Below are 24885 nucleotides of genomic sequence, written 5' to 3'. Positions count from 1 at the left end.
AAACCATATTGACAATACATGAACATCAATGTGCAAGTGCGAATATAGTTGACAATAGCCTGAAAAATGTACATAGAAATGTATCTATCTGGACGAAATGTATTATATAGATAACCGTAGTCAAAAAATTTAAGTGCAAGGGCAGTACATAAGTGAAAAAATTCGCACAACAGGAAACTAGGAAAAAACCTACGGAAAATACAGCGGCGATACGTTGCCCGATACGAAAACCCGGGGTAAAAACACAGTGGGAAAAAACCGGGAACGTATTCCTCGATCGAATGCAACGCATTTCAGCTCCGAGGATTAGAGCTTTAAGTTTTCTAACTAATATAAAGTTAGGATACAGTTCTTGGTGGCTGTCCAGAAGGCGAGATAGTGAAAACTAGAAATTCCACTTTTTATACCAAATAATTAGCATATAATATATGCAGTTACATAATCATGAACAAAAAGTAAATACGAAACAATTGTTCAAAATATGTGAAGCCTTATTTCAGAAACAATGTGAATACCTTGAATTATAGTAATGCTACGAACCGTAATGAACACGCTTTCCAACTACTCTTTGTTCCGTTGGAAAGCATTACTCTCGCTCTCAATTTAGAAATCTGATCATACATCAAAGCGTTCAAAGGTGAAACAGACTTTGTTTCCGACGTGTTTTACGTGTTTCCTTTCTTTCCCTCAACAATCGAGGCAGAACTTGGAAAATTAAGGATTTCCCGTAGCCGGTAGGAAGAACAGCAACTAGATCTTTCTTTAAATATAAACTTTCCAGGCAAATTACTTGTTTCACTTTCAAAATAATATCGTCATCGGGCAGCCCAAAGTAGCGCCTTCTGAACACATCTCAGAAACTCGAGCGCCATTTTGAAACCAACAATTGTTCAACTTCACCTTCCCCGGGATGGTATTTTATCGTCCTCTCAACCAAATGTACTTGAGTACCCACCCACCCTGCGGTTTTGGATGGATTGATGGTCACGTGACCAGCCGCAACCAGGGTCTCTCTTCCAACGACCAAGGGAGGCAGAGAAGAGAGACCCTGGGAACGAGGTTGACAAATTACGGGTACGAATTGAATGCGTAGTGCGCGTAGCTAATTTGCTCGATAATCCGTTTATTCACGGGAACCCAAATATGTCAAGTTGTTTCCGATGTATCGTCGGATATCCGAGTTTTAGGAATCAGACGGTAATCAGTGTAATTTATTCGCCTAAGGACCTCTTTCTGTTGTTCGATGGCTCCAAAATATCACCACAAACATCGCCTCTTCAACCAACCACGTTTAACTTCATTCAGCACAATATCTACTGGGAACGTGTTCTTCTCGCCGAAACACGAAAAACTCCTTTTGCAAACTTTCCTGTATATCAGCGGGATGTTTTGGGTTGGGGAAATTTGAAGGAAAGAGATTTTTAAAAATGTTATTTCATTCGACTTACCAAAAGTGCTACTTTCCATTCTTGAATTTGTCCTATATTCAACGTCGGCTGCAATCCCTTCGGCTGGTAATGTGTAGTGTCTCCTGGAATTGATCTGTCATCTTGGTGACCCTAACTCCAGGGATTCAAGCATACACCTGACAGCTATCTCGTGAACTGCGTATGTTCAGCTTGGACAGGGATAAACTAGAAATTGATTATTTGGTAGAAAACTTGAGAAAGAAGACTGACCTCAGATTCGACCGTGAGGATCTCTTTTGGACCCTGCAAATTGAAATTCCAGGAATTCATTTGTATATACAGGAATTCCACTACCACTATTAATCCAAACTACTTGTAGACAAAGACATCCAACCAGCCTCTGTGACTAATAGAAGTGACCACGGATCGGAATCATTTGTAAAGCCCTCTTTAGCGCAGACCGGATTTACATTCTGTAATGAAAATTGCTGCTCATCTTTAGAGTTTACCAGGTTGCAGACTATGATGTGAGAAACGTTTGGAGAACATGGAGTTTCAGTTTCTTAACTTCATGAAGTAGTATAGGAGTTGGGGGTTTCAACGCATTTTTGCAAAAATGCGCTTAAACGCCCCAACTCATACTACTTTCCATTTAATGGCTTCCATCGATGGTTTCCATCACATGGGCGTGGCCAAATATGGGCGTGGTCATTTTCGGTCTCATATTCTTGGAAATCTATATGTTTTATATTTCTGCGAATCTATGCCGTGGCGAGGTAGAATGGATTTTATAGTGACCGTATGCGTAACTTGCCATACCATTGTTGTGAATATATCGCTTGTCATCGAAGCAGGATAATGATACTTTATTAAGCTCATAGCTCCCAAGTTGATGCAAGTTGCTTCTGATCGTTTTCATGGTGTGTTGCATTTGTTTGCTGTTGAACAGTACGTTTTTGTAATTTTCATGAGTGATGTTCTTCTTAATAATATTTTTCTTGATTCCCTTTGCCATCTTTCCACCTTTGTCATTGTCTTTCATATAGGAATACATTTTTGATCTCAATCCAACGAATTCGGTGATCGGTATACCTGCTGCCTCGTCTTTGAATTTACCGATTACCTTTTTATTTGTCTTGTCGAAATATTGCGAATCTTGAGAATAATCACTGTTGTCGAATTTGTCTTTATCATTCCAAAAGTCTTGGTATGCATCACTCGTTTGGATTTCATATGTCAAGCAGTCTGTGTCTGTGAATAACAATTTTGCTTTGCTGCCGTATTTTTGTTTGATATAATTATAGTGAAAATCATACATTAGTGTCTTGCTAAGATCAAGGATACACATACCCACATATGCCGGCCTGTTTAGGGTTAGTGTTTCTTTGATTTTATGCACTGCCACTAGATTTTCATTAAAGATCTTGCTGCTAACATATGTTGGTTTAGCAGCCATTTTTAATAGTTTGTTTTTATCAGTCACTAATCTGACATCTACTCTTTTTCTAATGTTTTCCATTGTTTTTCCAAATACACTGTTATTCATGAGCTTGAAGAAGTCTTTCTCGAAAGCATTTTTAGCATTAGTTCTTTTTTCAGTATTAAAGTCGATGTATTGCTTCAACCATGCGGACTGATTGAACTCTAGTACTCGATGGACTTTGGTTATTTTCAAACCAAGATCTGTGTATAATTGAAGGTTTCTGTAATGGAGTACGTATTTTTCTTTATTGCTTAACGTAGGTACCAGTTTATGAACTAAACCAGTTGATACATTAAATTTATCGGCTATTTCTTGGCAATAATTAGAAAGCATATCTTTGTTGACTTTTACCTTTTCAGGTGCTAGCGGATAATCATTATGCAGATCGTGTAATTCTTGGGGATATTCCAAATCAACTTCTAATATCGAACCTTTATTACTATCTTCTTTATACTTGGATAAGTCTATTTTGTCAATTTGTTTTTTAGTCATCCATCTGAATCCGCCAGTTGGAAGGTATTGACTCATTGCCCAACCATACAGATTGTTGGCGTCTAAATACATGATATATTTTGAGGGCGCCTTTTCATCATATGTTTTCATGTATCTATTATTAGCTTTACCGTATCGGTTAGCAATATAACTGGTTCCGCCACGCATTCCTTTTTCAATAAACTGAAACATGTCAATATCAGTCATAAGCTCCAATTTAATGTTAGTCATCTTTAACATAGCATCCCATGAAAGACCTGGAGATGTAAAATAATGACAGGGGTCTAGTTTGTAGTATTGCAGACATGTCTTTCGAAAGTTTTCAAACACATCAGCTAATAGAAGGATGTCAGATTTGAGATATAAGTCATGGTACTCACCCATATTTTTTAGATTGAAAGTGTTCCATACATTTTGAGCATGTTTGTATTGATCATCTGAGATATGCTCATCATTTAATATACTGTAAAATTCTTCTTTTGGTGGTAGCTTTTCATTGAATTTACCGAAGCTATCCATGAAGTCGTATGGATATACTCCTTTTTGTGACATTAAACCAAGTTTGTCCCCTTTGAATTTTTGAGAAGTATATATCAATGCTTCTTTTGGCAGGTTGCTCACCAGTTTATCCAGACTTGAGCTCATAAATTGAAAACTGTCAATAAAAGTCAGATGATTACCAAACATAAAGGCCATATATTTCTCCATGTTATTGGGAATTGCATTTATATTCATTTGGCACTTTTCACCTTTCTTGTTTGTGTATGTATGATTTTTAACTGTCTCACCGATCTCTTGCATTATGAAATGACTGTCATACCCACGTAGATTGTGGAATATCACTGGAATTTTGTCAGTTATTCTGAAGTTGAGATTGCAATCTTGATGTGCGGATCCTCTGTACTGACCAGTCACATGGCAGTGATCTCTTACTCTCACATCAGTTTTATTGTATTCTTTTTCACATATATGGCATTTGTCAGCTTTTTTGAATTTGTCTTCGTCATCTTTAGTCATTCTCAATGGCTTATCAAAATGTTTTTTCATTACATTCTTGCAATATTTGACTTCTTCTAACATTTTTTCCATGAATTTGTGAACAGCTTTTTCACCTCTATAAATTTGTACTGGTTTTGTGTATTTATCATCATAACAACAAACAACCTTGTACCCATAACCACAGTCTGTGTGTCTCTGATAAGCCTCTGTGTATGATTTAGCATCATTGGGTTGGCATCCATGTATTTTTTCAGTTATGGCTTCGAAATCTGCATATATTACAAATGGAACGGGTAGTTGTTTGTGGAAATTATTGAATTTTAGTATGTTATCATCTTTTGTTGGCATTTTAATTGCTTGTGCTCCATTTAATTGGATACAGTTTTCTTTATGATTATTCAACACTCTTTCAGAAGTGAAGCATTGAAGACAATACATGCAAAAATGTTTCCTCTCTTTATGCTTCGTTTGATTGTACATAAACTTGTTGAAATCCTTTATCAATACATAGTGCTTGTTTTCATTTTCTGTTATGAGAAGCAGATTCATGCAATCTTCATACTTTTCTTTTGAGACATGGATTGGATATTTTTGTTTATTTTCATAACCAAAAACATTGATGTTGATCTCATTTTGTTTTTCTATTTTGTTGTACTGTTTGGTTGTCACAGGGAATTCAATGCCTTGATAATTTAGGTTGTCTACGTGTTGTTTATCTGATTTTTTTATTCTTTGAGGATCTTTGTCTTGAGGGTTCAAATGTCTTATGTGGCACCATCTGAAGCATTCATTGTCACTGTTTTTTATGTTTATCAATCCCTTTGCACTTCTGAGTTCATTTGGTAGTTTTATATAAGAAGATCCTTTCATTGGCTCGTATTTTACCACATTGATATAATGATTTTCAACAGATTGAATAGTCCAACCAGATCCTTCTGAAATCCAAACTGCAATCTTGTTTAGTATGACTTGTTTCGACAAAGACAAAGCCAGTTCGATTTGTGTGTCATTTGTTATTGTTTGTGGTTGACTGTTAAAATAAGCCGTTTTGATGATTTTTTCTTCTCGCCCTGTTTGCTTTTCAAATGTTACTCTAAGTGTTTCAATAAATTTTAGACCTTTCATTGATTTCAATATTTTTTTGATATGGATGGCAACAGCCTTTCTTGTATTTTGCAGTTGCATAAGTGGGTCTTTGCTGTTTTTTATGTTGATTTCTTTGTGAACCCTTTTAAAGCTTTGTTCGTTTCTTGTATTATGGTCCTCGGTAATGGAACGGGTCGTTTTTTGGTTCTTGGAGCGGCAACCGGTATTTTTGTTCTTACCGCGGCCACTGGTTTGTATCCATCTCGGAACTCTGGTGGAGGAAGAATTATGTTTTCTTCATAATTTTGCACCATTTGCTGCACACTCTTGCGAGGTGCTGGTATTGGTCGTCGGGGACCAACTCTTGTTTCGCCTTTGGTAGTCAAATTTTTTATGATTTGGATTAATTCCGTTTTGCTTAGATTTTCAAAATCACTCTTGTTCATACTATAAGCTGAGATATTATTTTTCATCTCTATATCTTATAACAAGTAATGTCTTCTTAAGTATCTTATGGTTTTTTGCTAGTTGAAACCAACCGTGGCTCGATTGATTTTAACTGTAAACTATATATTTATTTATTTTCTAATTCATGAATCTTCATATGCAGTTTATGTTTTTCGGTTTTAAGATGCTGATGTTTTCCCCTCATGGCATAATTCTTTCCATTGTTGCATATCACACAATACCATTCAGTTTCGCGGCCATATTTGTTTTTTTTTTCTTGAATTTCTCTGTCGGTGAATTGTTTTTTTGGACCTCTTTTTTTGGTCTCCATAATATAGAAAGAGATAATATTCTTTTAAATGATTTCGGTCCGAAAGAATATTTAATCCACATTTCTATCGACACCAAACCTGCGGTAAAACTGTTCTCTGGCGGATTCATTGTCGGATTCAACGTCTGATTCAAGATCTTCTGGTTTGTATTTGCTGTAACATTGTGCAATGTCTTGCAACATATTGTCATCTATGTCATTAGGCCTCATGACAAAACTGTTTATTCCGTCTGTCACCTTAACCATCAACACTTCATTGCCAAACACCAATTTCAGTTTCACTGGTGGGTAAATGACCGACAACACATTGGAATCTATCAAGTCTTCCAAAAAATCTTTCAAACTAGGATCTGCGATCACACAAGAAATGAATGCATTGAATTTTGATTCTGGGTTCATATATAATAGAACTATATTTTATTTTTATATATCATTCTTGCACCATTTTTAATGGAGCCAGAAAATTGCAATATCTTTCGAATTCTCTGTACAAAAACGTCATTTTGGCATCCATCTTGTTGAATACTTTCAGGATTTCTTTTTTTGGTACGCCTGTTTTCAATGCGTGTCTGATCATTGGCATCTCCATTGTTCGAACGAAATGCATGTAACTGGCGTTTCCGACTATTATGTCGCATATTGCTTCCACAACTAACTTTCTCAAACATAACGTTCTGACTATTTCACTTCCTTTGAACATATACTAATTGTTTAGATTGAAAGCTTTTCTCATCGATTCTAATTTGGTCTTGTCAGGTTGTCTGACGTCGAAAGTAGTCTTACCATCACTCACAAAAACTCTGTAGCGTCCTTTTTGATTTTTGATAAGTTTGGCGGTGATTGGTGGTTTTATCATTTCCAACAGTTCTTCTTCTTTAATCATTTCAAATGCAAATCTCCGTAATTGTTTGTCTTTTATTAAACGTAATATGCAATACTTGTATTTCAGTTTTATTTCATCAGTATTTAACTTTGGTGAACCTGAAACGGAAAATAATCGTTGTAAATATACCTTCAGGTAATCCACACCTGTCTCTGACTGTTTTTCTTTGCAAGCTTTGATGAATTTCTTTTTGAAAAGTCGCCACTCTTCTTGAGTTTCATAATAGAGAAAAACTGGATCCATACTATATGTTTAGATTTTGTTTTTATACACTTTCCTGGCTTGATTCAGATGAAATCTGACTTTCTTCTGACGACCAACTGTCTTGTGAAGACGAACTTTCTTGCGACGATGGCAACCAGTCAGAATCTGAACCGGAATCCTGATCGCTCTCATAATAAAAACCAAACTTTTCTTCATTTTCGAACTTGTCCATATATACATGTACTATATATTATTTTCTTATATATTTATCAAGGTGCGTTTGTTTCACCACAATTCATATGTTTTCAATGTCTTTCAATGGTATCCAACTATTGAAATCATCACTGTATCCCTTCCATTTCACGAGAGCTTGTTTCTTCTTATAGTCCCTCCGAATTACTTTATCAATACGAAAAACATCCTGTAGGGCTTTTAATAATTCAGGTTCATAAAAACTCCCTTGGATGTCTTCACCTCTGAGATCTTTTAGTTTGTATGTTATTGGATTAGTATATTGGATCTTATCAACTGTGAACACTTCTTCTGTCCAATTTGGTGTGTAACCCTTGTCGAACACATTCCGTTTATACTTAGATATTCGAACCTTATCACCAACCTTGAATTTTGGTTTTTGTTTCGATGTTTCTGTATCACCATATAGATTGAAGTAAACTATACCTTCATTCCTCTTATTAGATGCTTCTGCAGGTGTCATCTTTATGCTTGAATGTTTTGTGTTGTTGTACTGTTTTACCAGTTTGGGTAGCATGACGAGATACATTGTATTACCTTGAACTGTGAACTGCTTCCACATTTTGGATTTAATTGTTCTATTCCACCTTTCAACCACCGAGGATTTCTCTTCATTTTCAGTGGAGTACATATGTATCCCATTTTTCTCTAATAAGTCTTTCAAGTGTTTGTTATAAAACTCTTTACCCTTATCAACCCATAAATATTGTGGTCTTCTGCCTTCCTTGAATATTGTTTTAAATGCTTCAGTGACAGATTCGCCTTTCTTATCCTTCAATGGGACAATCCAACCGTATTTGCTGAAAACATCAATAACCATTAGAAGATACCGATAACCTTTATTCCATTTGCTGAATTTTTGCATTTCAACTAGATCACTTGCCCATATTTCATCAATATGATTTACGATTACACGCCGCCGAGTAAAGTTGCGTCTTATAGATGCATGTAATTCATCTGCTAATTTTTCTTGCCAGTTACCCGACGGCTTTTTCCGTTTTTTGAAACTCCAAGACCTAGTTTCTGCTTTGTATTGATAACATTTCTTGCCAACCAATGCCCCCATTGTCTTTCATTATACGGTACGTTGTCTAAAGCTTGAACCATTTTCCTATCTGCTTTGTTTTTACATTTCCTATCATCCTTGCAGACGGAATAATCAACATCGTGTTGCATTGCTATTGCATCAGCTTTTCCAGTGGGCATATCATATATTTCCAATATTTGACCAGTTTTTGGGTCATACTTCAGTTGATTTTCTAAATCATTATATGGTCCGGTGTAATGATGCCCAGGTAATGTCCATCCGCCTTTTGGTTTCGGTAATTTACCAATAGCTTTGTGAATGTCAACAGCACCGCCATCAAGATCTTTTCTGTTTGTTGTGTATTTTTTATTCGGTCTTATTTTTGTTGACAATTGATCGAGAGCTTCTGATCCCACTTTATGAAGTAGAGGATTCATTTTTCTCAAACCATAATCGATTGCTTTTTTCTGCAACTTTGGATCTCTCATTAATTCGGAACCATAATATCTACCCATTTCAACGGCTTTTTTGCCAAGATAAGGTACTCCTTTAGTTAAAAATAATTCTGTTCCAGTATTAGCAATATCACTGAGTAAGCCCGCTCCCAACGGGCTGTTTAGTTTCCCTGTTTTTTAACAAATTTGGTCTTTGTAATACCACATTCAGCACAAGTGCAAAAGAACATTAGTCTACCATTTTTAGCTGTTTTGTAACCTGAAGGTTCAACACATTCAGTCACTTTCTTTTGTTTAACACAATATGATTTCATAATACATATAAGTTAGATATTTCTGAAATAATATTCGATAAATCTCTCATTTTTCATTGTATCATTTATGTCGAATACTTGTAATAAATCATAATACGAATTACCCTTATTCATTTCATTCAGAAAGTATAAACAGAAATACCCACAAGTTGTTGTTTGTATGTTTTGTATCTGATTGTTTTGATGTAACAAAGTCAGATTTTTCTTTTTGGCATGATTTACGATCTCTTGAAAAGGTGGCATACCAAACGAATCAAAATAATTTATTACATTATCCTTAACATAAGTGGCTACCCAGTGAGATCCTGACATATAAGCTGGTTCCAGATTGTAAATAAATAACGCCTGTTTATGGTTATGTGGAACTTTTTCATCTCTTGACAGTACATCATTGATTGGAATGTTTAAATATTTACACCATTTTTTCAGATCGTGATTGGACATAGGTATGTTTTTGTGAAATTTTGGTTTCACAATATTGCCCCCAAAATGGGTATGCCATTGAATGGACTGTTTTTTCCCAATAGTAACCCTTTTCCTTTTTTGGTTGAGGATGTTTTTTTTTTTCTACCATTACCAGTCACATATGGCGGATAACTATAAAATGGAGGGGGCATTCCCATTCTAGGTGCACCTGTACCATCCTTTTTCGACGAAGGTGGTCTACCTACCCTAGGTGCTCCTCTTCCCGTTAGCTTTTTGACAAGATTCAAAGCCAAAGGAATTCCAATGCTAGCTAACAGAGTTCCTAGAAATCCACCTGATTATGTTTTAGTCGGTGTTATTTTAACGCCAGATCCTGTTTGAGCCGCATTCATTATGTCTCTTTGCTGTTTGGTTGTAAACATATTCAGATATGGCATCAGTTGATTGATTGCATTGAAAGGTATCATCATGGGTAATGGCATAGCACCACCTTTTTGACCAGATCCTAACAATTTTTTAGCTCCGGCTTCTGCTAAACCACCAAGAGCACTCAACCCAAGGGTTTTACCAATTGCTGGTAATGCTCTCATACCAAGTGACAATACGGTGCTCAAAAGACTTCCGCCTACTTGTTTTCTGATATTGGTCTTAGCAAGCTTAATGTCCATTCCTTTGTTCAATTGTCGATTTTTTTGCAATCGTTTTTTCACCATTGCTGGAACATAAAGAGTGTCGTTTCCATTAAGAGAATCATTTGTCAGTCTTAGAACAATTGTTTCCCTTTTATGGTAAGCATCACTCAGATTCTTTTTTTGATTATCTGAAAGTCTTACGTTGATTTCATGAAGTTTAGTCATATAATATATGTTATATAATTCCGATTGTAAATAAATAGGAGTCATTCACTTGATTTCATATTACTGTTTCAGTTGCGGGCTTAAACTATCACCAATTCATTACCCACCTTGTCAATAACAACCGACTCTTCGTACAATACAACTGCATGGACATTGAAATCTGCTGCACTATTGGCACTTATTTTATACCTGAAAATCAACTGTTTAGGGTCTCTTGTTACTTTCTCTGCCTGATATGACAGATCGAAATAGATTAGTGGATACAGGCTGTTATAATTAGCAAGATTCAACTGGGTTCCGGTGTTGTAATCCTTTTTTCGCATTGCATAAGACATCAGATCATTGAATATTCTCACTTTGCTTTCACTGTCATATTCTGTTTCTGGGTAGAAAACACCATTGCCATATTCGAGTCTGCATGTTGTTAAATGACTGTTTGCGTCTGCTGCATTTAGTTTGAAGGTATCAAGTATATATGGATTTTGAGTTGCAACTCTGGTTTTAGCCCGTTGTAGATAAACAAAAATTGCTTTGACATTGTCAATACTGGAAGAAATCTGAAAAAAACCACTGACTCTAGCAGGTGCTGACACTGCATATAGTTCACGCTGATATGTCCATTTGTGTTCTTTCATGAAAGAGCTTACAAATTTGTCGTACATACTGTCTTTTGGTGTTAATTTTGGAACCCATAGTAGAAATCTGTTCAAAACTACTCTGCCGGCATCTACTCCTACTGCCATATTGATGAGTTCATTGTCGTTCTGGAGATTCAAATTGAATTGCAACTGCATAGGAACCAACATGTTATCCTGCAACTCTTCAAAAAAACTGTAACGATTGAGAGGTATGATCAAATTCACATCTTTTGCTCCTCCTGTTCCATCATTATTGGCAGCTTGTGTAAGCACTCTTCTAGATTCATATCCTGAATTAGTATTGGCTGTCGTGCCATCTGTGTCTAAATACCAAAAACTGTTTTTACCGACTGATCTGCTGTAATCATCAGAATATTCCAACAGATTCTTCACAAAAGTGACCTTATGTAGATTGTCAGTGTCATAAACAATTTTCCCAGCACTTTTAATCATCATATGTGCAATAAATGAATGAGATCCGTTTATCACCGTTATTCTATCGGCTGCTGCGTAACCAGCTCCATCTGCTGTTTTTTGTAACTGGAATTGAACCTCGAAATAAGCATTGTACCAATCATAGAAAGAACTCCGGTCGTTGATGGTGAATCTATAACCGTTCTTTTCTTGATGTTGACCGTTACCTGGGGCTCGGATTACATCATCAAGTTGAAATCGCACTAACTCATTTCTTTGCAATAATTCACTTGTTCTAAAAGCCATTTATACTATTGTATTATATAATTTTGCTGTCATGTCATTTATTTAAAAAATCTACGCCTTCTTCCAGATCCTGATATCAATCTATTTAGTATCATGTCAGCGCTTTCTTCTTGCTGTTTAATGGGTGAGGATGGAACAATTGCTTTTTGTGTTGTAGCTCCTTTTCTCAAATTTGCCAATTTTTTCATTATTAGGTCTCCTGACTTTTCTGCCGCCGCCTTACCAATTTTATCACCTGCATGGGAAACCCCTGATTCTAATGCCTTCTTCGCTATTGGCTTTGCAAATTTCTTGAAAACAGATGATGCCACACTCTTCAACGGTTTAAAAATGTTGTCAACGATAATTCCAGACCCTTTGTGTTGAAATACAAATTTACCAAGTTTTGGATGGTAAAACCTCTTAAATTCATACGGTTTCATTATACTGTTACATTAGATACTTTTTAAAATCAGCGAAAAAGACGTATCCGCTCCATTTAGATCCACTAATCTTCTTTTTCCATCTGTTATCATGATTCTGATTGATGAAATTGTAGTTTTGTTCACAGGATTAAATGTAACTCTTTGTGGTTCGAGGGTGAAGGAGTAACTTGGTTTTAGTACACTAGTTGAGAATGAATAAATGATGTCTGTTTCTTCGCCGTCAACTAAACTTTCGTTGACCAAATCGCAATGAATATTGAGTACGTCTGTGTCTTGACTGAGATTCGGCACTCTTGGTCCAATATGCGTTCCACTTGCTAATATCTTTTTATCAAAACCGATCAGGTCATTAAAATTACTTGCTCTTAAACCAAGTTGGTAATTTGCAGCTAATGTAACCGTGACTCTGAATGTTGTTTCGTTGAATTCAAGAGTCATCGGATACGTATCACCAGTTTTCGTCACATTTTTAATATGTCTGTCAAAGTCCGTATAATTCCATACCCCAGCTGGAAAGGTAATGTCCTTAAAAGTTGAACCATTATCGGAGCTGTATTTGATTAATTGATTTTTGTACCCAGCATTGACATTGAACCAAGTGAATGACATGTTAATGACTCTGTTAAGACCGATAACGTATTGCTTATTATTGTCTAGAGTTACAGGTCTGGTGAAATTTGTTGTAAAATCTTCTGGTTTATTATCCCCTTTATTTTTCACACTGTAAGATGATAAAACTATCTCTCGTTCCATTATATAATGAAGTTACATTAAATTTGGAAATATTGTTTATATAATTTACCATATTGTGATTTGTTAATTGTTGTCATTTTCAATAATGTGTCCAATATAGAAACACCCATATTTCGCATGTCAATGCTTGTATTGCCAGCCAATATCTCACCAATGATTAAATCCAATTTTTTTATGAGTTCTTTCGGTTTGTTGAAAAATATCACATTACCACCTTTCTGTTTTTTCCTGCCAGAACCTTTCATTGTTTCCATTTTATTTTGATAATGTTTTATGTATTCATTCAGAGTTCTCATAGCGCGATCCACTCTTTTGTTTTCCTCTTGCCTATCAGCTTCCGTTATATTCCCACTTTTGTATTGCTTTGTAACGTTTCCTTTGTAGGCTTTCAATTGATTTCTTTTAAATTTAGCCGCATTGACAATCTTATTGAGATATTTTTTGTTTTTTCGTTCAGTCATTTCTTGTTGATTTATTACCTTTTCAACAGAATCATAATTTGGTATACCAAGATCACCTAATATCTCATTTTCCATATCTTCTTCATCCATTCCATAATCGATCGCATCGTCATCATCATATTCTGGTGGTAATTCTGGTTCTTCAGGAAAGTACTTAGGATCAACATACATCTCTTTTTTTCCTTCCAGAAGATCTTGTAAAGATTCTTCATATGTTGGTGGTTTTGGCACCAGTTGTTTTTCTTGCTGTGGCAAAACAGGTTGTTCAAATAGATCACCAAGATTCATATCTGGAACTTCATCCTCTATATCAATGCCGTAATCAGGAACTTCTCCTTTCTTCAGTGGTCGTTTTTTCCTTGGCAACCTTAAAACCTGATTACTATCAATAACATCATCTAATTTACTTGTAATTGGTTTAAATACTTTTGAAAATCCCTGTTGACTGGTCTTCTGATCGATATCATGTTTTGTAATTGCATTATGGACATAATTGATCTTGTCCCCTAATTCAGATTTACTCTTTGCGAGTTCTTTCCACTTAAGTAAACTCATTTTTGTTATATTATTACTTTACATAAAATGGAAATTCATATATAAAAAATAACGTTTTACACCGTGTTGAACACCATGTTAAACACCATGTTTAACTACATCATTTTATCGAAACAATGTAACGATTTAATATAAATGAAGATACCTAATTATGATACTGGCGACGATGTTACCACAAACTTCACACAACTACATGATTTTATGCCTGATCGATGCTTCCGCATGCTCATTTATGGACCTTCGGGTTCTGGAAAAACAAACACACTGATGCATATGATTTACAATCTGTTGTATTTTGATAAAATATACCTTTATGCAAAAAACTTGGAGCAGTCAAAGTATCAGAATCTCATGGATGATTTCGAACCAATTAGTGATGAAGCTGGTTATGATATCATTGAAGCAAGCAATGATAAAATAATTCCTGTAAAAAATCTCAATGGTGACAATCAAAAAATTGTGATATTCGACGATTTCGTATGTGATAAAAACCAAAAACCATTAGTTGACTATTTTATACAGGGGAGACATAAAAACTGCTGTGCCATATATTTGAGTCAAAGCTACTATTGCTGGTTTTCACTCACGTGATCAACAGCCATGTTTTTCAACGAAAACAAAAGGAAGCGTTTGCATAATAATTGAGTTAAATTCCCCGAGGATTTGGTCGGGGCACCAACATGGCCGCCTTTTCTTTGTTTTGGGCACCAACATGGCGGTCGTGACGTCATGTGAAAACCGAGAATAAGACACCAAAAGATATTAGATTAAACTGCTCACATTTTGCCATTTATGATTTTCCGAGTACTAATGAAAAAAGTCTCATATGTCGTGAAAACAATGTCTCAAAACAATTATACGAGAAAGCAACTAGAGACCCTTTCAGTTTCATATATATTGACAAACCTGAGAAACAAGTAAAGAAGAATTTTGATGAAACAATATAAATCAATTGTATATGAGTTACTCAAATGGTAAATTACCTGAAGACACATTTTCACATGAAAAAGTTGTTGAAATAGTAAAAGGATTGCCTGGTGTTGGTTTTAAACTTACTGATGACGGCGATTATGATATGCAGAATAAAAAACTGAGAAATGTGCATTTCCCACAAACAAACACTGACGCTAGTACAAAGAGGTATGTTGATTCTGAGGTTAATAAGACATTAAAACTAGACGGCAGTAGTCCAATGACTGGAGCCCTTAACATGGATAATCGGCGTGTCGAAAATATTGCTCCAGCCAGACATGGTCACAGTGATGCTGTAAGTAGTGTGCATCTACATAGCTTTTATTTTGAATTAAATACAAACGATGGAAAGATAGAAGCCCAAAATCCAATCGACATGAAAAATCAAAGAATCTTCGGAGTGAAAGACCCGATACTACATTCAGATGCTTCTAATAAATTTTACGTTGACAGCTCTTTTAATTTTAAAGCTGATAAAACGGAGCTGGCTAATTATTTGAGAAAAGATGGAAGTATTTCCGTAACTGGCAATTTTGACTTTGGAAATAATAAAATCAGCAATCTTGCTGAAGGCACTGGCAATTCTGACGCTGTTACAAAACACCAATTGCAAACTGGTTTATCAACCAAACCGAATGTTAATCAGGTTGTGTTGCGAGATGGTACGCAAGCAATGACTGGAAATTTGAATATAAACAACAACAAGATCATCAATCTTGCTGATCCGACAGGTGTAAATGATGCCACAGGAAAAGGTTACGTTGATCGATTATTTTTGGATGCACTTCGATTAGACGGTTCAGCTAAAATGACAGGCAATTTGGATATGTCTTTGAATAAAATAATAAATTGCGGACAACCAACCGGTGCTAGAGATGTGACAAACAAATCTTATGTCGATTCCGAGGTTGGAAAAACATTGAAATTGGATGGAAGCGGTGTAATGACTTCTGTTCTAGACATGAACAATCAACGAATAATAAATCTCGGAAACGCCACACATAATCAAGATGCCATAACTTTGAAGCAAGTAAATGACGCTTTTTCGACTATAAGTACCGAAAACAATAAATATACAGACGAACAAATAGAAAAAAATAAGAAATATGTAGACGACGAAATAGTGAAGAGTCACATAACTACTCACACAAACAGAAAAAATGTGCTGAAATATGCTATGGATGATGGGGAATTTACAGAAGATTATGGAATACAGGATGCCAATTTAATCGACTATAATGACTCGCCACATAAAAACAACAAAAAAGCATTTTCATTCAAGGTTCAAAAGGCAACAGATGGTTCAAGTCTGTTCAAAGGACGATTCGATTTTAATCTATTCAAACTGATACGTGACAATTATAGCGATAAATATACTGTGTGTTTAGAAATATATTTCCAAAAAACTGGTTTTGATGTGGAGTTTAATTCATTTCAGGTTACTTTTGAAAAAAGAAACATGAACACCGATAGAACCACTACAGTCAAAACCAACACAGATTATAAATATTATCGCTTTATCATGAACTTATCACCAGATGGTTCTTCACCAACTATCGAAAGACGGTTATATGTAACTGTTCAATCCACTTATGACAATAGAAGCCCAACTCTTTTACCATTGTATGTCCTGATTTACGGTATAAAAGGCGAAGCAAAAAACAACCTTGATTTCACAATTTATGATTACGAATTGGCTTATGAGGTTGTAAATGATCAATTTCAAATGCATGTACCAATCAATATGAATAACAATAAAATGACAGGTTTGGCATTGGCAACAAATGATGATGATGCTGTAAGCAAAAAATTCTTCATCGACAATCTCATACAACCCCGTATCACATATGTCACAACCAGACACCCAGGAAGTAAATGGACGATGAAATACGGACATTTAAATGATCAAGGACAAAATTTGCAATTTCCTAAAATTCACATAAATGCAGTCACCATTTCATACCATGCTATACCACAAGGACATTATAGATTGGTAATATCTTTTGGAACAGGACAAACCGCTTTTTTCCAATTCGCCTACAAAGGTACAGGTTCCAATTACATTTCGATCAACAGAACTTTTGTTAATGTCACAGAAATGAGCATCAGAACCCCGCCTGGTACATCCACTGGTAGTTCTGTTGTGCATTTCCATGGAGACATAGAATTCAATCCAGGTGCTTAAAATTATATAGCATATGATATATATGTCATTGTACGCATTGAATGAAGATGGGACTGATTTCATTGACGAAAATGGTAAAAAAATAGAATACACCGTTGAGGACATTTTATTCAATCACGATCTCAAACTTTTTTTAAATAAAGATGGACATGCTGAAACTGACAGAAATCTCGTCGTTAAGGCTGCTACGGAAGATAACCATGTTGTCATAAAAAAACAACTCGATTTGAAGTTAGACAGATCGACTTTTATTGTTTCGAACAGTCTGCCTGGTATACCAGTGTTAGACAAAATCAGCATTGCATTAATTCCAGCTTTATCAGTAGTCACAGCCGATTCAAATGATAGAGTTAGTTCATGGATTGATCCTGTGAATAATATCGATTTTTCACAACAAACCAATTCAAAAAAGCCTCTTCTTCTGAGGGATTCATTGAAAAAACGTTTTTTCATACGTTTCGATGGTAGTGATGACTATTTGGAAAAAAAATCATTTGATGTTTCTGAAATAGCGGGTAGTTCTGGTAACACATGTACAGTAATGTTGATTGTCAAAACAGAATCGATAGCTGACCAATCACAATTTCAATGGGGGCGTGGAGCCATCAGATTTGGTGTGCATTTACCATGGGGAGACGGCACAGTCTATATCGATTTTGGTTCAATATCGGATGGTAGACTCGAAGTTCTTTCTTTACCGAATCTCACAGGTAATATCGAGGTGTGGACGATCCGTGTTAATCAGACAAATATGGAACTTTTTAGAGGTGTTTCAACAGTGACTCCGATTAAAACAGAAACAATTTCTGCTACTCTTACAGGTTCAGCACAAGAAATATTCATTGGATGTCAGGTTCATGATAATGGCGTTGCTATAAAGTTCTGTAAAATGGATTTATATGCTTTTGCCGTTTGGGCTAAATCTCTGTCTGATGATGAATTGAAAAATATGTTCAGATTCATTCAAAATCATTTCGATTTGTGATGTGGATTTTCAAAATATATAACTCAATATATATGTATATCGACAATTTATTACGATTTGTGGAATATAGTTTTCAAGAAGCAAAAGAAAAACATCCATGCATTAATGACAAAATATTAAAATCAGCACTTGTTTATCAATACCTGCACTGTTTCTATTTTAAAAGAGACATGTCTATGAATGAGATTCTTGAACTCAATGATGGTGAAATTGGTCTTCTTGGACCAGGTAGTGGCTGTCTAACATGGTTACTTGAAAAGATCTTCGGTTGGATTGATATATTAAATTCACATAGTGTATTACATGATGCTTCCGGGAGGTTTTATGACCACCATAAGCTCGGTAGAGGTTACACTTATGCTATTTCAGAAAAATACACAACTAAACTGATTAAAAGATCACCTTTTTGTGGTCAAGTCAGTGGTATACTATATTGTCTATGCAGACGATTAACAATCTAGACCATATATATGGCAGATCGAAAAAAGAGAATATTTAGCTGGAACCATATTTCAGACAAACTCTCAGAAGATCAGGTTGATGAACTAAAGAGCTATTATAAGGCATACCATAGAAAGTGTTGGGCTTACAAACAGGCTGTAAAACGGTTCAAAAGATTTAAATTGATAGGTAATAGTATTTCTGTTCTAACTGGAGCAGGTGGTTTGGTTTCGGCTGTGGTGACAGGAGGTATAGCCCTTGTAGCTATCAGCACTTGTGCTTTGTTAATCAAGTCTTACATGGATTTCCAATCACTGGATCTTAAAATACAAAATTGCACATATGCATACCAAAGTTATCAACATCTATTGAATTCAATAAAAGACATGTTGAGAAGCGGTGATTTTCAACCATCGTTTCACACAGAATTAAAAAATGTAGATGATTTTGTGACTGATGTTTGTCCTAGTGTTGACAAGTTCTACGCTAAATACAATGACAAATTCATTCCTTAACTATTTCATTAATTCGGTCTGATGCCAATGACAGGATGTCTTTCCAATATCGTTCATATGATTGAAGTGTCTTTTTGGATTTACTCGTCTTGACCTTTTCAAAAGGAAGATCAAGCATTTTAAATATTTGTTTTAAAATGAAATTTATGTTAATCATACGCTTTCTATCAATGTTAACATCTTTCACAACTTCCCCGATAGCCGCAAAAATTCGAATTATTTTATCCATATTTTTTACAGAAATCTGGAAACCATTTTTAATGGCAATGTTATTGATAATGTTTTTGATATGATATTTTCTTTGGTAAACACTTTTACGATGAAATCTATGCTTATTTGAGTGAAAATCAACAAATTCTATAAGTGGTTTATAGCCATTAACCAACCCACATTTTTTACAAACTAGCATATTGTTATCATTCACTATAAACGGTTCATCACAACATTGTTCTGTTTTTTTAGTAGGCTTTGAGATTTGTTTATTGCAAAATGGGCAGACCACTTCTTCCATATTGACAAGTTCTTTATGCAGTTCATTACAACTCATTATACTATTATATGCGATATTATTTTAGGTTTTTTAAAGACATATAGTTCCAAAATAAATTTTGCGTTGGATCCATTCTGCCTCGCCACGGCATAGATTCGCAGAAATATAAAACATATATATTTCCAAGAATATGAGACCGAAAATGACCACGCCCATATTTGGCCACGCCCATGTGATGGAAACCATCGATGGAAGCCATTAAATGGAAAGTAGTATGAGTTGGGGCGTTTAAGCGCATTTTTGCAAAAATGCGTTGAAACCCCCAACTCCTATACTACTTCATGACTGTCGGCCCTTTAGGAGATAAAGGAGCTCCAGCAGTTAACTGTCAACACAGAGCACCTGCAAGACAATCTTTGCTCTGTTGGAACTGGCCCCTGTTTCCACTGGGATATAGTAAGGTCTTTTAGGAAATGGTTAAACAAACGATGTGAAACTTTGCTGGAAAAAAACCGGTTCTTTGGTATTAAAACATGTGAAAACTATGAGATATTTGGCCTCTATATCAGAATACCAAATAGCAAGCCCCCTGTCCAAAAAGGAATTTCACCTTTTGATGAGTATTACTACACTGGCAAGAACCATAGAGAATGTCTTCGACAAAAAAGACTGTTACCGAACATTAAATGGGAGAATTCTGAGGGATCATTTGTCTGTCAAAGAGGAAAAAATGCGCGGTGGCGGTAAACGGTGCTGCTTGGCTGGCAGTGTCATTGATACAGGCGTAACCCCTTAACTGCCTGTAAGGAAAGTTATGAAGTCAAAGGACAGAGCCTTCAACGCGAACATATGTATTTTGAACACTACAGTTGGGATAGAGACAATGGCCGTATTTATACTAGAGGACGTCTAAGACGTCCAGACGCATTAAACGTCTGGCCGTAAGTGCGACTAATATAAATACGGGCCGCACTTAACTTCGACGGCTAGAAATCAAATTCACAAATTTCTTCAAAAGATACTGAGATTTAATCACCAAAGAGACTGTGTGCACTTCATTGCTAAGTGCGTCCCAGTTTAGTGCGTCTCGTCTTTATACTAGACGGCTTAGACGTCTGAGACGACTTAGACGTCTGTTAAGTGCGTCGTTTAGACGCACTTAACTTGAGAAGTGTAATTCGTCTGACGTTTAATGCGTCCACCTTATTTCCCGTATTTATACTGGTCGTCTAAGACTTCTAAGATGTATTAGACGTCTTAGACGTCCCCTAGTATAAATACGGCCAATCACGTGAATTATGAGACTGGTGAAATAGCAAATATTCCGTGCTGTTCATGCAATCATTTTAGACGAAATTGGATGTTGACTTCTTGCGCGCTACAGGTAGTCATTGACACATTTTCTGACGGCAACAAACACAGTTTTAGGTTGGTGTGATGTCAAATTTGGTGTTGAAAGTGTCAATGCGTTGTAAGAAGTCTTAGTTGAAATCAGAGCGCACACAATAAGCGTGAGTAGATTGTACCGATAACGTTTTGTTTACGTAAACGGTACGTAGGGAAATGCGTGTTGTTCTTCTACTGCTGTGTGATAAAAGGACGAACTTCTCTGCGGAAATTCAGTCTTTCACTGCAATCTACAGTGGCATCTGTTTTTGGAAACACGGGTAATGTAACACTTGAGTCATCGGTCAACGATCTACAGTAGAATTTTGAAATCTTATCTACTTCTTAAGGTTTTTCCAATGTAGACCGTTATACCGTTGCGAAAAGTTCGTTTAACTGCCTGCTGCATTTGTAATCATGAAAAGTCTATCTCAAGTTGTTTTTCTCTCCATTTGCATGTGTTGCATGTCAAAAAGTGAAAAAGCTTTTTTTGTACGAAAATGTATTTGTGCTTGTTATGATGTTCGAGTTGGCATGGTGACGTATTAATAAGTTAATAAAAGACTGACGAGCTTATCATTCCGTAACCTGTTTATTTCTTTGTTTTGCACCGTCCTTTACTTTATTGTAGAGATTTATAACTGTTATAAGAAAAAACAGCTTTTCAGTATTTCGTTCGCTGACCATGATTGTGAATTTTACGATGTCTGACATTTGCAGACTGCAGACTAACCCTAAATCACAATTATTGAAAGCTAACCGTTTTAAAACGGGTTCTTAGACTTAAATAATGTTTATCAGCGCTATTTGAAATGGGTGCTTAGACTTAAATAATGTTTATCAGTGCTATTTGTAGGCAGTCTGCAGTCTGCAAATGTCAGACACCGTGAATTTTAAGCCTTTGAGCGCTTGTTCGTTGAAGAGATTATATTATCAATGATAGTGTCACTGCTCATAGCGTAAGGTGTATATTATGCTACTTCAGCAAACTGTTGACAAGTGTAGTAGGTTATGTTGTTCTGTATCGCTTGGCGCTGGAACTTGCGTTCTACTAAATTGAACACGTTCTCAATCGGATTCATATGACAACTGCATGCGATCCGGTATTGCAAATAATTTTCCACCTGCACTACCCAACACCCTACGTGCTTTGAAACAGTTCTGTACCGGACAATTATCTGGGATAAATAATTTGGAATGACTCTTTGCACCTCGCCTAAACATTTTGGGAAACTTTCGACGGATGAAATCGGCAAAATCATTGCGAAACATAAACTTTGTCCGCGCTTACTCGTCAAAACAGCGTGTTTAAATAGAAATGCGTAATTTGCACTAATTTCGAGTTTGTTTTCATCAATTAGAACCCAATTATGACGCCGTAACGCCTATCCCCAGTTCAAGGTCCATCTTTCTGCTTTCCATTGATACCGTTGCTGAACCTATTGACTTTTCCTTTTAGTCGCAATGGTGAATTACACGCAACAACTATTAAAACAATCAATTGCAAAAAGAGTTGAGACACTAACTGTTGATAACCGTACAGTGCGTGTCATTCAAGTCAGTGCGTCCCCAACCAGTTGTTTCCATTTCCACTTGGCACTCAAACTAAAGGGTATCAACATTGAAAAAGGGGGGAGGAGAGGGAGGGGCGTTGGGACTTTTCTTATGAACTAGAAGAGGGGCTTTAGGATGCAGAGGTGAATTTTCGATTCAATGTCTCAACCCACAAACTCAGAGAATGAATCGAACACCTTGAATGCATCTGTGTTTACTAAACGCGAATCTCTGTTGTCTGGCTTTTTATATTTATTTGTACCCCTGCACAGTTGGAAATGCGACTAATTCTTGTTACTCAAGAATTATTTGAAAGAATTTTTTTTTGCCCATTTTACGCTTTATTTTTCAAGGAAAAGCTTCTTTAGAAAAGGCTTTGATCCTGAACTCCGGTGAGAAAATTATTTTAGCTGCGTATGGTTTTGACACGAAGTGTGTTGCTTAATTGTTTGCAAGCACGGAATGAAATAGGACAGTTTTTTGCCTTTACTGCAATAGCAAATATCGAGTGAAGCTCTGTATGATTCTCGCAGTTATGAACGCAGTTTTAGCAATTGCGTAGAGAAACCCGAAAAATCACTTGATTTCATTTCATTTCATTTCGTGAATAGCAAATATTTTGTTTGCGCTCACGGAGAGTTTGGTTTTAATATCACTGCATTTATTCTGCACTATACTAGGCATATTACGAGCAAATAGCACAAGGCACAACAGAATACATGGAGCATACTGGATACGGTCTGCGTGCGTACGACCGACCATACTCCAAACTTTATTAGGAATAAATATATTGACAATGTGATTCGCAAAACACGAAGCAAGACTTCAACAACAGCCACGTAGGGTACTCCCCGAGGATTGGAACCAAGGCTCGCATTGTTCTCTAAAGGCTGTGTAATCGTAACGTATTCTAAACTGAATAAACTCGAAAAAGCATGCATGGAATACGGCAAATAAACGAGGAATGAGCACGGAGGCCAGAAAAAACCTTTAAAAACCCCAACACGAGGAAAAATCTGGAAATCTGGATAGGAACCAAGGCTCATCCGCCGGCGTTTCCTACGAGGCCTCACAATGAAAAAACACTACAAAATATAATGCCTATCCGACAATGCAAAATCAAACGAATCTACAAGCCCATTATTTTGGTCACGTTTAACAAGTCTTTAGCTACAAACTTGACGTATCGCTTCTTTGTCTTATAGGGCATTTCCAACCAGCATGCTTGTCTAAAAGTGTCTCATTGATAGCTCTACAGGCACGATGTGAAGCTGCCCCTGACTTGATACTATGTGTCCCGAAAATGGAAACATCGTCAGCAAAAGGACCAACAAGCTTCTTAAATTCTAGCAAGATTGTAGAATAAGAAATACCGATGCTTTCATGAAAATGCTCGCCTGACTTAGTCTTAACAATGCGTCTAATCAAAGGGCAATGAGGATTCCTAGGCTCTGGTAAAAAACTAACTAACCTCTCAGTGACTGCTACAGGACAAGTTAATTTTCCCGATCTAGCTATGACCGAGGTATGACCCTCACTGATTTGATCATTCTTTCGTTTCGGCACAAAAATACACATTCGATCCGTAAATAAAGTAATATCTCCGAGTTTCATGGCTAATAATTCGTCAATACGGAAAAAACCGGCGAAACCAACCAGTAATATAAATAAAAAACGAATATGGGCCAATGACCCGCTAGTGCTACAATGCTCGGTAATAACTTGCAGCAAGTCAATGGGAAGCGGTTCTTTTGGTTTGATTGGTCTACCCAGCTTCCTTCTGGAACCTTGAAGAGACGATTTAACCAAAGGGTGGTCAGCAGGGTGAGCCCAACGTATGCTGTAGAACAGACCTTCAATTGATGAGATTCCCGTTCCTCTCCGGAGGGCCTTTTGGCACACATATGTGATAAATAAACAGCGCGATGTGAAGAGGCTTAGCTGGGATGACTGAAACGCCCATCTTGGAGGATGCCCACCCTCGGCATCTGGACCAACTGTTATTGTATTTACGGAGGGTGGAAGTCGCCTTGGATTCTAACAGAAGATCGAAAAGATCCGGTACCAAAGACTGAAGAGAGAGATCTGTCAGGGACGGTACTTCTCGCCAGGAGCCGACGCAGTCAACGCAACAAGACTA

At 36.4% G+C, this 24885-nt stretch overlaps 2 protein-coding genes across 2 annotated transcripts; both read right to left on the bottom strand.

Moving 5' to 3' along the window:
• Window positions 1-1768: 1768 nt before the first annotated feature.
• LOC138040378 (uncharacterized) lies at window positions 1769-4029 on the bottom strand. The gene is made up of 2 exons (XM_068886112.1): window positions 3244-4029; window positions 1769-1882 (listed from the first exon to the last, which is right to left on the bottom strand). Exons 1-2 carry the CDS (start codon window positions 4027-4029, stop codon window positions 1769-1771), a joined length of 900 nt encoding a protein of 299 aa, XP_068742213.1.
• Window positions 4030-10745: 6716 nt separating this feature from the next.
• Window positions 10746-12023, bottom strand: LOC138040376 (uncharacterized). The gene has a single exon (XM_068886111.1). The coding sequence runs from the start codon at window positions 12021-12023 to the stop codon at window positions 10746-10748; it is 1278 nt and encodes a 425-aa protein (XP_068742212.1).
• Between the last annotated feature and the right edge of the window lie 12862 nt (window positions 12024-24885).

The sequence above is a fragment of the Montipora capricornis genome, chromosome 3, assembly GCF_036669925.1.
Source record: "Montipora capricornis isolate CH-2021 chromosome 3, ASM3666992v2, whole genome shotgun sequence".
In the NCBI taxonomy this organism is placed as follows: domain Eukaryota; kingdom Metazoa; phylum Cnidaria; class Anthozoa; order Scleractinia; family Acroporidae; genus Montipora; species Montipora capricornis.
The sequence above is the reverse complement of the archived record's forward strand: the minus strand, read 5'-3'. Positions and strand labels throughout refer to the sequence as shown.